The 16,410-nt window shown below is 40.2% G+C and overlaps 1 protein-coding gene across 1 annotated transcript in view; it reads left to right on the top strand.

Moving 5' to 3' along the window:
- Nucleotides 1–7,518: 7,518 nt before the first annotated feature.
- LOC122800030 overlaps nt 7,519–16,410 on the top strand; it is a 938,706-nt gene continuing 929,814 nt past the window's right edge. Inside the window, exon 1 of the mRNA XM_044069506.1 lies at nt 7,519–7,915. Coding sequence (XP_043925441.1) covers nt 7,747–7,915 — 169 coding nt within the window. The 5' untranslated portion in view covers nt 7,519–7,746. The remainder of the gene's footprint in view (nt 7,916–16,410) is intronic.

Below are 16,410 nucleotides of genomic sequence, written 5' to 3'. Positions count from 1 at the left end.
TAACCTTGGTAAGACAGCCTAGTACCTACATTTGTACATATTACATGTCTTATGTGCATGGATAGTTAAATAGCTCTTCCATTTTACTTTGCTATCATGCTGATAAACTGTCGGCTCACTAAAAGACATATGTATCCTGTTATTGTGTATTGTAAATGCAAATTGACATAACTAATGTTTGCCTAACATTACAGTAATGCTATGTAGCTTGTAATACATATCTGCCTACAATACTGTACATTACACAGTTATTGGCACAATATCCCACAATGCAAATCATACTTGCACAGTGGCCCAACCTTCCACATGTTATTCTCTGTAATACACCCATACATATGGCAACAGTTATACTATATCAACATATACTATCCCCTGTTATAGCACATACTTGTTGGACCAGCCCTGCCACTGACATCGGCTGGTGAGGAGTATTTCTGTTCAAAAACCTTACATGCCATCCCTTGTGGTGTATGCGGTGTTTGCCTTGTGACCTACAGCAGTACACACAAATACTACAAGCGTTACTATGCTCAACAATACATCAGTACACTACAAGATAACTGTTTCCACTATATGGATTGCGTGCACTTTAAATACTACAGAATAGTACTGCATACATAGACATACTGACTGTTCTACATACCTTATTAGTAACCCGAGGTGTCGTTAACTGTTGATTAAATCCTTTTCAGCTTGTGTTTCAGTGTTCTTTGTAATGTTCCGCTGGTATATACAGATGGTTTGAATGTGTGATACATCCTTTTCTAGTTACATATCGGTAACATGTGGTATCCTGTCCACCAATTGCTGTTCCAAAGTAGTTAATTGGATGCATATCAGCTGTGCAGCTACTCCATTAGCTGATACCATGGCAACAGTGGTGTATAAGTGAGTACTCCTTCTGGGCGTTGTCTGTTTGCCTTACTGTCGAGGGAGATGGCCTAGATGTGTTATTGCGATATATTTCAACAGCTATATGGAGACACACAGAGATATATTAGCTTCATGACTCCCGTGGACTGTGTGTAATGGCTAGACGATTTAGTTCTACATGTGAGTACAGCTGTTATATTTCAGAACAGTGCTACTTATGCAGGGTTTGTTTGTACCTGATACTTCTGCAGATGTTTAAGTCTGGCAAGGATGTTTGGTCAGCTCAAGGCCGTATGGCTATGCAGTACAGTGTGCTCACCAGACATCCTTGATTTGGTGTACAAGTGTAGCATACTGTGCTGTTACTCACTAATTGCTAACACATCCCGGTCTACGCACAACCCTCTGAAACGGGATTAGTGCAAACAAACCCTATTACATCAGCAACTGTTCCATTGTATAACAGCAGCTATTTCACATAGGGCCATGTTAGTGTGTCTCTGCAGATGTCGTACAGTGTGTGAGTGATTTGTGATGTTATTACAGTTTGTATTGTAATATGTTTGGGTGTGAGGGTGATGTTGGTGGGTGTGCTTAGCAGATGCAGGTGTGTAAGAACTGCTTTTATACATAATTGCTATGTGCGTGAGGGTTCCTTCCCTATTTGAACACCTATTCTTTTGTGGACTAATACAATGGTAATTGCAGGCTGATTCATTAAGGCACTGTTATGTGGTTCCTGTATAGCATGCAGGTGATGTTAGTCCTTGAATCCCCTCGGTAATACATCTGAATGTAATATCGTGTTGCTACATGATAGCTGTGTATTTCTGTCACAGGTATTTGCAGTCATCATAGTTGTGTTGGTGACTGACCCTCTTTGGCTAGGGTTGCCACCTTTTCATATGGCCATAGTGGGACCTTTTCGGGACACACATCTGATTTTACAGGCCGACACAAACCCATGGTCAGTACAAGGGATATAACTTTCCTTTCTTGCCTAATTGTAAGCTTATTCTTGTAGCAGTTTAGTTGCTTATCCTGTTTCCTGTAACATGTAGGTTGTTTAGATACAGAAATAACTATTGTATGCAACTATTACAGCACATATGGGACATAATTATGTCCTACAATCCCAGGACATTTGCCACGTTTAATATATTTGGTCAGGACACAACCGCCCAAAGAGGGAGTGTCCCTCGCAAAGTGGGACAGGTGGTAACACCATCACTGGCTCATGTCCATAGCACATATTTATAATAGTGTATAGGCATATACTCTCCAAATCCTTTGTTCATAAAGGTTGGTAGTGGTGGAATGTGTGATTGCTATGGTCTATGTTATACACATATATGAACACTTCAACTGCGGTATACGGGAGACGTACGGAATCCCGAAACCACAGTGTTCCGACGCACACATTACTGGGTCCAGACTCCCATACCCCACATTACCAACATCTACAGTAACTCGCGAAGGTAACACGAACATGGAACACACACATGCACACACAGACACACTGTTACCCAACACATCCAAACAAACAATCCTACACTACATATGAACAGGTGGCCAAGCCCCCCTACACCCCCCATGTAGTGTCTATGCCCCCCACACTACCCCCTACTTTAATATTCTAAATTCTAGGTTGCGCAAACAGATGCACAAAGCTAACACACAACCACACATTACAGTCCCCCATGAACACACACCACACACAGAGCACACACTTACGCACACTACAGCCCTAAGAAACACACGTACACACAGTAACCTGCCCAAACCACAACAACAGAAGCACTGACTAACTGTCAATTAACATTGTGAGATTACACCACGCACATCTGGTGTTTCGGTACTGTGTTCTTTCTGACCTTAAGCCTTGGGATTATGCTCATCGGTATGTAAAGCAGTCAGTATGTGGTAGGTATCCCATTTATATGTACCTCCATGGTTATGTAGATGTTGTTAACCTATCTATATATCTACATATATATGTATATCCCCATATATCAACATATCCCTCTCTCTCTCTCTCTCTCTCTATACATATATATATATATATATATATATATATATATATATATATATATATGATGATATATATATATATATATATATATATATATATATATATATACATGGATCTATCTGACAACACCGACAAACCACAACACCGACAATGAAATCAGACACACCACATAACTGAATGTTCACAAACACGAAACCTCACATGCCCAACACACCATAATACCGACACAATACCGACAATAAACAAACAAAACAAATCCCCTGTCCAAAAAGCACACACACAATACAAGCACACCAAAATCCTTACAAACGCACACTAAACCTCACATACACAACTATCTACACCCTTAACCCAAACCCTAACCCTAAGGTCCTTCACTATCGCACACTTACCTAACCCGCACCCTAACCCTAACTCACTTAAACCGCCCCTAACCCAAAGACTATCACTATCACACACTTACCTAACCCGCGCCCTAACCCTAACTCACTTAAACCGCCCCTAACCCAAAGACTATCACTATCACACACTTACCTAACCCGCGCCCTGACCCTAACTCACTTAACCCACCCCTAACCCAAAGACTATCACTATCGCACACTTACCTAACCCGCGCCCTAACCCTAACTCACTTAACCCACCCATATCCCTAGACACCGTCAATATTGCACACTTACCTTACTCGCACCCTAACGTCCGTCACTACCGCATACTTACACAGACTTTTCCCATGTTAGTCTTCTCAGCGTCGGGGTTTTCATCCATTGGTCTTCTCAGCGTCGGGGTTTTCATCCGTCAGTCTTCTCAGCGTCGGGGTTTTCATCCGTCGGTCTTCTCAATCTTCGATCTTCTGGTGTCGGCGATCTCCTTGTCGGCATTCTCAGCTGTCAACGTTGTCAAGTGCTCCCATATATATATATATATATATATATATATATATATATATATATATATATATATATATATATATATAACAAACACCTTTCATTGGGTACGTGCAGGTTTGTCCTATTTCAACACATTCTTACCTTTTGTGTTTTATCCTGTCAGTATACACGACTGCCATTGGTACATCTCAGGTAGCTTAGTGGTATGTTATTGTGATGAATGTGTACATGGTTGCGTGTTCTAATCCTGGCAGTGATATCTTGCCTCTCAGAGCAGGCACTGGCAGTACAAGGGTGATTAATGCACATTTCAGTGGTTGTGTGTTCCACATGTTTATTATTCAGTGGAGAACTACCTATATATGCAAGCTGTGTTTGAGGTATACTATGTAACATGTACACATCTGTGAAGATTCCTGTCAGGGTTACTCCCCATTATTTGGAACTACATCCCTGATTACATTATACAAAACCCCTCACTGACACTCCGGGGAATCCTTGCAGAGTGGGTGATGAACAGTAGCTACACCCCAGGGATTCCGCAAGTGGCTCTGCTCCACAGAGGGACAGTTAGTTGATTGATGGGGTGGTGACAGTATTCACGTTTTGCCTATGCTTATGAGTGGCCTCGGCGGTTGGGCATGTACATGCCTATGTATCTATGAACCTGTACATACAGTATGGACACATGCTGATAGCTTAATTTACTGTTCAGGTATTGACTTACCTTGTGCCAATGGCGGTTGTGTGTACAATAGTTGAGGGCTGCCTATGTAGGATGCACACAGTAGACCACCTATACATGACAATTTACAGGTGGTCGTGTGTGTGCCATCCATGTTTGCTGTGTGTGCAGGTGGAGAAGGGTGTCAGTCCTTGAGTGCCTACACTGTCAGTGTATGTGCTATACATTCCATCTTTGCCAAGGCATGGGCATACTGGGCAAGCCTTCGTCTGCCTACTCGGGCTAGCACAGGGTGTTCATGGTCTGAGTCCCCCTGTGACTGTGGGTCCCTTGACAATGGTGGTGGGCTGTGAGGGCTTTTACCATTCTGTCCCTGCTGCAGCTGTTTCCGCAGGATCATATTGTGTAGCATGGCACATACTATGAAGATGTGGGCACACGTTCCTGGAGAGTACTGCAAAGGCTCCACTAGATATGTCCAAGCAACGGAACCGTGATTTCAGCATCCCAAGCATGCTCTCTATGATGATTCTGGTTTCTGCGTGTGCCTCATTATGGCATTCTTGTGTGGCTGTGTGTGCATTTCTGATGGAAGTCATCATCCACGGTTCCAGTGCATAGCCAGCATCCCCTACCAGGTGACCATATGGGATGTCCCCCCTGGCAAATACCTGATACAGCTGTGAGGCATGCCAGATGTGGGAGTCGTGATAGCTTCCAGGGCTGCCAGCACACACATCCATGATAATGCCCTGGGCATTGCACATGACCTGGCAGTTGATGGAGGGGAATCCCATGCGGTTTATGTAGAGCCTACCCTGCTCACCGGGTGGTGACTTGATGTGTATGTGCGTGCAGTCTATTGCACCCAGTAACTCCAGGTAGTCTGCCACATGGTGGAAGAGACGCATATTGCTGGCCAACTCCTCCTGCGTTCGGGGGAAGTATATGTTCTCATTGGCATGTAGTAACATGGCATCCAGGAACTGGTGGGTTACCCTGGATACTGATGCCTGTGAGATCCCCATGATATCCCCAGTTGGCTTTTGGAAGGTACCTGTGACTAGTATTCTCAAGCTTACACATACCTTTGTGTCCACTGGGATGGGTTCTCCTCTGTTGCTTCTGGCTCTGAGGCGTGGCTGGCACAGCTCAAAAAGTTACTGTATGATGTCCCTGTCCACCCTGTAACGCTCTACTATCTCCAGATCATGTAGCCCCTGGTAGGTTACCCTGGGTCTGAACACTCACCTCCTCCTCCGGTGCCTGAGATGGTTGTCAGCATCATCCTCCACACCACCATCAGTCTCCAACACATGCTGTTGAATCAAAGCTATGGCAGCCCCTAACATATACATTTAAAAGTTCCCCGTCTGTATACACCAATGGTGCAGAGTGTCTGGGAATACACAAGTGTGTGTGTGGGGGACTTTCACACCTTATACTATTGTGCAATGGATGATGCTGGTGTAATTGGGTGTGTTTGTGCTATTCCAGCTGCAGGGTATCTTAATTACTGGTTTTACAATAGGTACTGCTATTGTGGGGCATTTGGTGTTGACTTACGCTTGTCTGCCATGATTCATCTATTGCCCTTTACTTCTATTTTCAACCAAATTCACCTCCCATTGTCAGGCATGCATCCAGCTGCCGCCTTTCTTGTTTTGTGCTTCCACAACCCAGGATTGTGTTGGGAAATGCGTCATGTAGCTGATCTACTGCAAGTTTGCTTTGTTCTGCTGTGGCAGTTCTCTTTTCTTTGCTGTACAGCACCTCCCCTTTCCTGTTCTGCAGGTAGCTGCTAGCAGCCTTGTTAGCTGTTGTCTATGGCCCACTGTGTTTGTAGGTGTTAATTACTCATTTGTACTCCAGTTACCATGCTGCAGCATTTCCTTATTGTCTTCCCGTATCCTTCCTGTTTCAGCTGTGGTGCGCGCCATGCACAACCGTTTACTGGGTTTTGTGTGTGTTTTCATTCACGTTCACATGAACTTTCGGTTACCTTGTGTGCTCTCAGCTAAGCAAAGCTATGGCTACTTTCACACCCCTATCCTGCGGCTTTACTTAGCAACATGCAACACGGATTAGCAATAATCCAATGTGCTTACAGCTACGGTGTCGCGCCCCTCTCTTGATGTCATGTTTACCTCCAGGCCACTCCTCGGTGTTGTAATGCTATGCCTTGTGGTACATCCTTACGCCGGCGGGGCATTTGCGATTCAGTATTACTTGACTCATTTGCATGGCATTGACTGCTAATGCCTAGTTACCATACGGAACACTGTCACAGACCCTTAGCAACCCTTGCACCATGGTTGTGGTGTAGCATGCGTGCCATTGACTATTATGGGGATATCATGAATTGCATTACATTATAGTTTTATGACATCTAAATATATTTTCCTTGTGATCCCATTTGTGCACCGATGCACTGCGGTTTTACTTTGCGTTGGTGTGGCCATGACATTAAATGTTATTTTTTATATGTTGTGCATGTTGTTTTATGCCATTGGCTATATATTTAGCCATTGGCATATATTAACATTATAATACGTAAGTTTGGTCCACTTTAATGGCTCTATGTTTGGCAAAATGTAAATCGTTTTTTTTTTTGGCTTACATTTCTACATGCTTACGCTATGCCTGCACAACTTCATGAATCGCTATATACCTTCATTTGCATGCTACACTGCTGTGCATGGGGTAATTAGCATACATGCACCGGGAGCTGTGCAGCTCTGGTGTACGCTGGTAGTGCAAGTGGAAATAGCTCTTACCTGAATCGCTCGACGGCCATATTTGGCGCTAGATCGCCAACGCTACTCCGGTGCATGGCACAAGCTTCATGAATCCTGGGGTAAGAGTATTTTTTCTAAATCATTAGTAAAATTATTATTTTAATAATACAACTACAGAAGTCTGTCCAGAGACACTAGTCTTTAGCTGAGACAGCCTGCTACTAATATTTTAATTAGGGAGGAGAGGCTAGGAGAAGATGATGCTCCGACATTTTCCTTTAGAGAGAACATTTGACTTCTTACCACAAGAAATACTACTTAAGAAAAGGAACTCAGTCCTCTTTAACTAGTTAGAAAATAGGCCAGGATCATAATATATTATTTCTCTAAAATAGAAATGTGTTTTTATACCTTGATATATCCTTTTATGCAGATTGCTCATTGGTACCTCCCACGTATAGCATTTTGGTTCTAAAATGCTATCTTTTCTCATGACCTGTTGTAGCTTTATATTTCTGTTGTCATGGAGAAATGCAGCGTATGGACAGCAAATACAGTGCCATGAGTAAACATAGTGTCACTGTTGTATGCATTCTCATTACTTATTTAGAGAGTAACGGCTTGACCATGGACAGGTTTACAGAAAACAAATGCAACACCCTTAAAATATGGATCTCTTTGAAAAGAACAGATCTGAATGGTAAGAGAATAAGAAAAATGTATGAATTTGTATGGCCTGCAATAATGTTACAATAGTGATTTGAACTGCAAAGCAATTAGTGCTTCACATTTTGTTTATTTCAGCTGAAGATTTTAATTAGCAATTATTTGGCTTGTGTTGTCATAGTAACATGATGCATTAACAGAGAGTTAAACACAGTGTTATGGTAGAAGCTAAGTTGCTATGTGCAGGATGTAATAGATGGTGACCTATTCAAGTTATACTCAGAGACCAACTGCAGACTAATGAATATCTTATTTAGGCACATTCATGAAGGTACTGATCAGTATCATCATCACATCTCAAGGGCTGAGGCTTTTAAAAGTAAAATCAAACACAGAAGATATTTAGTTGCAATTCATTAATGGTATACACAATAATTTCCGAACTGTGCTGGTTACCAAAATGAATATTGCAAATGTTTGTGATGAGCAAGATACTCCTCTGGTAAAATAACCTATATATACATATATCTATCTATATATATATATATATATATATATATATATATATATATATATATGTATGTCTGTAAATGTCTGTACCATATATTGTTACATATAATATATATGTATATTATATATATGTGTGTGTGTGTATGTATGTTATACAATATACATATAATATACATGTGCACGTCTGTATATGTGTGTGTGTGTGTGTATACACACACACACACACACACACACACACACATACATATATATATATATATATATATATATATATATATATATATATATAGATAGTCACTTGTCCAGATGGGCCACCAAAGTTGAGTTGTTTATCTATTAATGGCATGTTTTTTTATTTTATCGTAGAATAGATACGCTTTCTATTTAAGCCATAAAATCATGCCTTGATACTAGGCTATACACTGAGTGAGAATAATCCATTCAAAAAAAGTCTGTAGATACATAAATTATACCTCTATTTCAGTTAACCCTTCACTAGAAGAACTGAGAGACAAACTGCTAAAAGGCTTGCTCTCTATGGCATGTACTTAATGTGGAGCATTTTTTGTTGTTGTTTTTTGAGATAGCCAGGCAAGGGCAGAGGTAGTGGTAGCAGCTGGTAGTGCTACCTTACTGGCTAGGGTAGATGGGGGATATGGTGAATGCACTAGCTGGTACCTTAATGGCTAGGGTAGGTGGGGAATGTGGTGAATGCACTAGCTGGTACCTTACTGGCTAAAGTAGGTGGGAGATGTGGTGAATGCACTAGGTGGTACCTTACTGACTAAGGTAGGTGGGGGATGTGGTGAATGCACTAGCTGGTACCTTACTATCTAAGGTAGGTGGGAGATGTGGTGACTGCACTAGCTGGTACCTTACTGGCTAAGGTAGGTGGGGATGTGGTGAATGCACTAGCTGGTACCTTACTGGCTAAGGTAGGTGAGGATGTGGTGAATGCAATAACTACCAGAAGCTTCATGTCATGCCGGATTTTTAAGTAGCTCAAGGCTGTGAGCACACTACTATATGCACATTTTGCTGTGGAACATTTTATTGGGGAGATGCAAATTGGTTTATCAACAGTCATGGCTACAGAATAGCTGAGACACAGCACCCCCCTAACATAAAAAGAAGAGGACAGATACTGTTTTCTTGGCACATCTACAGTCACTAAAATCAAGTTCCCAAGTGTCAAGTCCCCAAGCCATGAGTCACCGAATACAAAACCCCAATAATTGTTTTCTATTGGAACTCACTGCCAGTGCAGTTTTTTATGTATGTGCTGGCAATAGTTCCTTCATTTGGGGAGATATCTCCTTTTTTATGTTTGTATGACCACAGAGCTGGTATTTTTAAGTTCAGGGTATGGGAGGCTTACCTCAAACATACAGATCACAGAGTCATCCCTTTTGCAAAAACACTTACAGGTGGATTTTTTATCCTTGTGGTTTTTTTTTTGGATATTGGTGTTCAATGATTTGGTTTGTCAGTGTTTAGTTACTCAACTTTTGTAATTTACCTGTTTGTCTTACTCTGACCAGTCCTCAGGTATGTGTACCAGTAGTTAGCCCATGGTCATCATCAGGGGTACAGACATATGTTGTGCCTTTCACCACTGGGCCAGTGCTTATTAAAATGTTTGTGTCCTCATTATAAATATTTTTTATTTGTCCATGATTTAGTGCCAAAAGTACTATATAAAAATTCAAAAGGTAGGTTGTGAGGTTTCAACATTTTCTGACATTTTAAATATAGGGAACATTTTTGCATTTTTCTGTGAAATGTGTAACAAAGTAAACACTTTCGAACTGAATAATATAGTGACATTTGCTCATTAACAATTGAAGTGGGAGCTGACAGTCTACCAGTTAGCTATTCTTCACTAGTGAGGTATTAATCTTTGGTAAAATATTGAACAATTAAATGAAATGTCCAGACTAGGCATCTGAACGGTAATTATTTTGAAAGTGCATACCTATTTTCAGGACTTATTTATTGAACTTCTCATGATTTTCTGAATCCACTCCCAGCACAGAAGATTTTGAAGCTGTTTAGAAGACAATTAATCAGACAACATGACCAACATATTAGTAGCAGCAGGACTCACATGTTGCATCTCCCTTTTTAGAAGCAAAAATAAATGACTTTGTGAGGCAGATTTTTGCAGTATCAATCACCAACGTCTAATAGATTTTGCAATGTGTCTTTCTTAATTTGATTATATTTTTGTCAGAAGCATAGCTGGGGAGGGGGATGAAGGGAGCAATCACCTGGGTGCAAGGTGTTAGATGGCTCAATCTGAAGGTGCTAATCAGATGGTAGTACAGTGCATGCAATCATTTCTGTACTGGCATTTCTAACTGGCTGCACAGAAATGAAAGTCTACTTTTGCTTACAGGACTGAAGTACTTGCTTCAGCCCTTTGTATTTCACATAACTTATAGCAAACCAGTTGCTACCAATGTAGCAAGTGGCTTGCTACCGTGTTTAAAACTTTAAAACTAAAGGATTTTTTATTTTGGTCAAATTTAATTTGATAGGAGAGCAGAGCAAGGAATAACTACTCTTGCTGCCTTAATCCTCCTTGATTGAGGAGTAATAAATTAGGGAACTGGCTGTTTTTTCCCCTCATAAAGCTGAGGGACAACAGATCATGGAGTTGCAGAGGGTGCTAGATGAGCCAGTCATGATATGATGCATACTTGTTACTTTTATTGTTTTACACCTTTATTTCCAAGTGGTGTACCACAGTGCGACTGGAAGTGGGAAGAGTGCATGCTATTGAATATTCAAATTTTAAGGTAATTAGTTACTAACATTTTGTCAGGATGTGCCTATTTTCAAGAAGCTTTGTACCATTTTTCAATGTCTGGAGGTTGAGAGGTATGGTCTAGATTAGAGCTGTCCAATCTTTTTGGTTTAGGGGCCACTTACCATACAGTTTAGGGGTCACTTACTGCACTCCCATTCAAAATAGTTTGTTATATGACATACCAATAGCCAGATAAAATGCTTTGGTGGGCCAATTGTGGCCCTTGGGATACCTGTTGGACAGCCCTGGTCTAGATTAAAACAGAACATTTGCTTTCAGTCACACCAGTGGAATTTGACCTTATTTCCAGTTTCACAGCTTGGGGCTGTACAACTGCCATGCACTTGTTGTTTGTAGTTATAGTTATAAATGCATCATTTTATTGTTCACTTTCACTGGAATTAATGTGTGAAAGGTCCACCCAAAGAAATCAGTGGCCTGAGGTTGTCTGGGTGTTAGACTATGTTTATTGATCACCTAGGCTGGGATTCATGAATGCCTACACTTCACACTAAGTGATAACTGATATACGTTAACCAATTCTGCATGTCATGCCTGGCTTTAAAACAAGACTAAGCAGCAGAATACACTAATGACTGCATAAGCAGGTGAAATACAAGCTAATGAAGCAATTCAACATGGCAGAGTAATTCAGGAACTTATAAAATGTGCCTCTACATGCCAAGCTCCCTTTTGGCCTCAATTCCAGTACTCTTTGGCATATAGCCATGACCATACTTAGAAGGAAATGTTAGGGGTTGCTGCCGCTATCATTAACATGTACGTGCAACAGGCTTTAATATAAGATGCTGCTGCTGCCAGACCTCCTACTGGAAGAAGAACAATGTTCAGACCACGTTTGACTGATCATGGACTTCATGTTATAGAAATTGTAGAGCAGTACAGGGTGAACAGGGATACCTTAGAGGAAATAATCAACCTCTACTGCTCTCATCTGAGGCTCCAGAGAAGTCATAGAGATCATATCCCACTGGAAACCAAAGTATGTGTAGCATTATGTATACTAGCTGCAGGCATTTTTCAAGAGGCCCACAGAGGATATATTAGGGGTATCACAAGTCTCAGTTTTAAGAGTATTTACATCAGTATCTAAATGCAATGCTACAGCATGTAGGTGATCATATTTGGTTTCCACATACCCAAGAGGAGAGGGAGAGCTACAGCCATGTGACATTTATTTGCCATAGCACACTTCCCTGAGGTTCAGGGGGCCATAGACTGCACACACATCAAAATGAAAGCCCCATCTGGTGAACAGGGAATAAGATACATCAACAGGAAAGAATATCACTCTATTAACTTTCAGGTAGTCTCTAATGCCCAGGGGATCATCGACAATGTGTATGCAGGTAAGTGATGTACCAGTAAAAAAGTGATATAAATGATTGCTCTCATATGCCAGTATTGTATATCAATAAGATGAAACACGACTCGGCCATAATGGAATGTTAGCAATAACTCATGAATGGTATTTGCAATACAAATGCTAATCTGACCAATACTGTGTATCATGCATTAAAGTTGCCCAGCATAGATATCCCAACAGTGATCAGGATAATCATAGTATCATTTGCATAAGTTGCTGAACAAGCGTTAATTACTAACTAGTAAGCTTTCATTATTAAGAATACTAGTACAGATACAACGAGAATCAAAAACTATGTAACAATAATTTTAACTTGTGCAGGAAAAAAAATGTACAGTACATTTAGTGAAAGCAAAAATCTGAGTAAGAAAGAATTAGCTATCCACTGTGAGCATCACACATAGGCAACCCTAAGTTACAGAGAAATGTGAAAAGTGCAAGGCATAGTCAGCATCATTTGCACTGGATGTGGTTACAGGAGGGATAGCCTGACATCTAAGAAGTAAGTGTGTATGAGTGAGTAGAAATAAGGTTAACAACAAGTATCCATTGTCAGGACCAGAAGCAACAGATGTAAACCATTCAGTAGCAATGTTTATATAAATATTTGTATATGTGTGTGTGAGTTGGTATGGCCAGGATGATCTTTACTGTGTTGTGGGTCTGCAGGAACACAATCAAAGCAGTTAAGGCGCTACCTGAACATAAACAATATCTGCTAGATGAGTTTTCATCATGACTACAGCACGAGCATGACCATGTGGCCTACCGTGTCTGGGTGTGGGCATTTTAATCATAGATGGAGCAGTGGAAGAAGTGTCACTATGCAAGCAGGATCTGACATGTTCACATCAGCTAACACCTGATTATATAGCATCTCTCTGGCCACGTGGATGCTGACCCTCCCCCATCAAGCATTCCATTACAGACACTTCATAATCCAGTATGTCATTCATCTGATCCAAGGAGTCAGTCATATTTATTTATTTATAAATAAATAAATAAATAACTAAATAAAATAAATAAACTTCATGATCCAGTGTGCCATTCATCTGGTCCAAGAAGTCACTCATATGGTTCAAGCAGTCTCACACATCAGAATGCACATTATTCACTACTCTGAATATCTCTTCTGAGGCCCTGTTACAATGTGCCTGTACCTCCATGATGGCCCTACACATACATTCGGTGGCACCTACTGACACACCAATGTCATGGGCATGGCAAAAAGCATGTGTCCTTATAGTATATCATCTGACACCCCTATGTGGTACTTCTCCCTCACAATGCTAGGGGGAGTCTCTGCCAGCTCTGCAGCTGGAGTAACCACACTACCCTGAACAACTGTGTCACCCTCAACCTGTTTTATCTCAGACAGCTTTGTGTCATGGATATGTATAGACATACTGACTGTGCCCAAACTCTGGACATGGAACATAGGAGCCACAACCTCAGCATCAGACTGACTATCTGCAACCACAGACAGTGTCTTTTCATCATCGTCATCATTGTCAGAGGCTACTGATACTTGGTAGGAGTTCCACAGTGCCAGTAGCAGGCTCACCTGTGATTACAATAGCAAAACACAACAGGTAGAGAAATACAAGAAAAAAATATCAGACTCATGCTATGTAATCCTCAGATAAGCAATAATAGATGCAAGTGCAATTAAAAGGGGAATTAATGTAGGCTTCAATATAAATTCTATAAATTAGTACAAATAAAAAAAGGTATGGCCATACCGTTTGCAGGTGATCATGGAACCTCAGTACCAAATGTGCCTATTCAGATAAAATGGAGATAGAAAGAAGAAGAAAGACTGGTGATAAGCACTAAAATGATAACAGTTTAAGTAGCAGCACCACCACTTGTGGTCCTCTGTTCCCATTTTATAGCACTGTGTGTGTTTTTTTTTCTGGCCTTGGTGATCATGTCAGTGGCATGATCTCTGATGTGTTTGTTCTCATGACCATGGCCAACTGCTGCCAGATATGGCCAAAGAAGGGCCTGCCAGCTAAGACGTTTTGTAACATGATTGATGCATGTTGACAGAGGGCCTGCACTATTACTGAGAATTCAGGCTTACGTAGCCCAGATTTTTTGGAACCATATTCTGTATGGGAATTGAAAAACAGAAACAAATATATGCATCATAAAAAGAAGCAGTGACTGGCAACAAAAAATATGCATTTATGCAGGCATCATTAAAAAAATAACTAACTGATCTATATGAATACACACGTAACACATAACTACACTCTCCCCAACTAACAAAGCAATGACAGACCTGAGCAAGTATGATAAACTGTGTAACATTGGAACAGATAGCAGCAATAACGAGTGCATGGAATGAAAATATAACCATTAGAGATAAGCTTTTATTCAGGCATATACAACAAGTTTAACACAGTTTTTGGTCTAAAATATAACTTTCACATTGCTACTAGTTATATAAACATGTTCTTGCATGTATTCACAACCAGGGAGAAATGCTTCTATAAAGGCGTGTAGCATTAGATGAGGATACTTCAAATAACAACTATACCTTCTATACCAACACAAATGGACAAACTGCAGACATCATGCAATGTTATCTGAAATATAAGTCATCGTAATTGTTTAAATATTAATTGTAAAGGAACATCACATACCTTGACAGGGTTTGCATGAACGTCTAACAAAAATAATACAAGTACAGTGGTCAAAACCTCAACAACTCAAGTTGGTGAATCCCAGCATTCTCTACTACTATGATACAAGTTACTTAGACCCAGGCTGTGCTTATAAAGTACATTCCAAATTAATTTTTCAATTTTTGCCTTGGGAAGTAAACCATTGCTTTCTGCCAGTGACTGCTGTTGATTGTTAGTGGTCACTAGCAGTAAATGCTGGTTTACTTCATAAGGCAAGAATTCAAACATTTAATTTGGCATGCCATCAGTAACACAAATGAGACTGATGGGGATGCGCACTTCCATCATCTCTCTGGACAGTACTGAGTGCAGAAAATATAACTGTCAATTACCTTTCCTCTTTGGATCAATTTATTAATACATTAGGTTTGGAAAAATAGCCCAAGAAATGCCAGGTTCAAATCCAAGTTGCAAATAGTTTTACTGATGAGTCTCAGAATGAGACTGGTTACAAACTATGTATTATGTATTGAACAACCCATCTCTGTATAATGAATGCTAAATGTGTTACCTGTACTCTTTGTGAATTTGCTTTAAGCATAGGACCAATCATATTTAATTGAAATTTGATGCCAACAATGCTTAGTCATGATTGACAAGAAGGGAGTGATTGTGTAACTCTTCTGTAGCTCACAGTGTTAACACACTAATCTATGTGTAACAGCAATAATAATGCAGGGTTTGATTCCAGCTTTGATAGTTTGAATGCACTATTCACTATGGTGCAAATATTTTGTTGCTGGAACCAAACTATGCTTAGTAGTAATAACACTATTTTATATGCATGATGCAAAAATATGACATTTATTAAAAATTGTGAGTAAATAAAATCAGTAAAATGATGAATGTTGAACTATTTTGGTTAATTATATTTCTGAAGTAGTAATCATGACAGTAATACATTTACTTTAAAAAGGTGTCATTCTTAACTATATCCATAAATAGGTAAAAGTACCTATTTATACCTTACACCTCCTTACTCTCCCTTCTTCACTCACTCCATAACTACAATCATTTTCTCTCCCCCGACTCTCTATCTAAATTTGCCATAACCTTGCTTTTTTCTCTCACTTCACATTGTAGTTTCTGTTTGTATTATGCTTACTTAACTTTACTTTCTATAAACT

Source organism: Protopterus annectens, chromosome 1.part0 (genome assembly GCF_019279795.1).
Source record: "Protopterus annectens isolate FY-2018-M chromosome 1.part0, PAN1.0, whole genome shotgun sequence".
NCBI classification, from domain to species: Eukaryota; Metazoa; Chordata; order Ceratodontiformes; family Protopteridae; genus Protopterus; species Protopterus annectens.
Note: the sequence above shows the minus strand (reverse complement) of the source record. Positions and strands in the feature narration are given on the sequence as shown.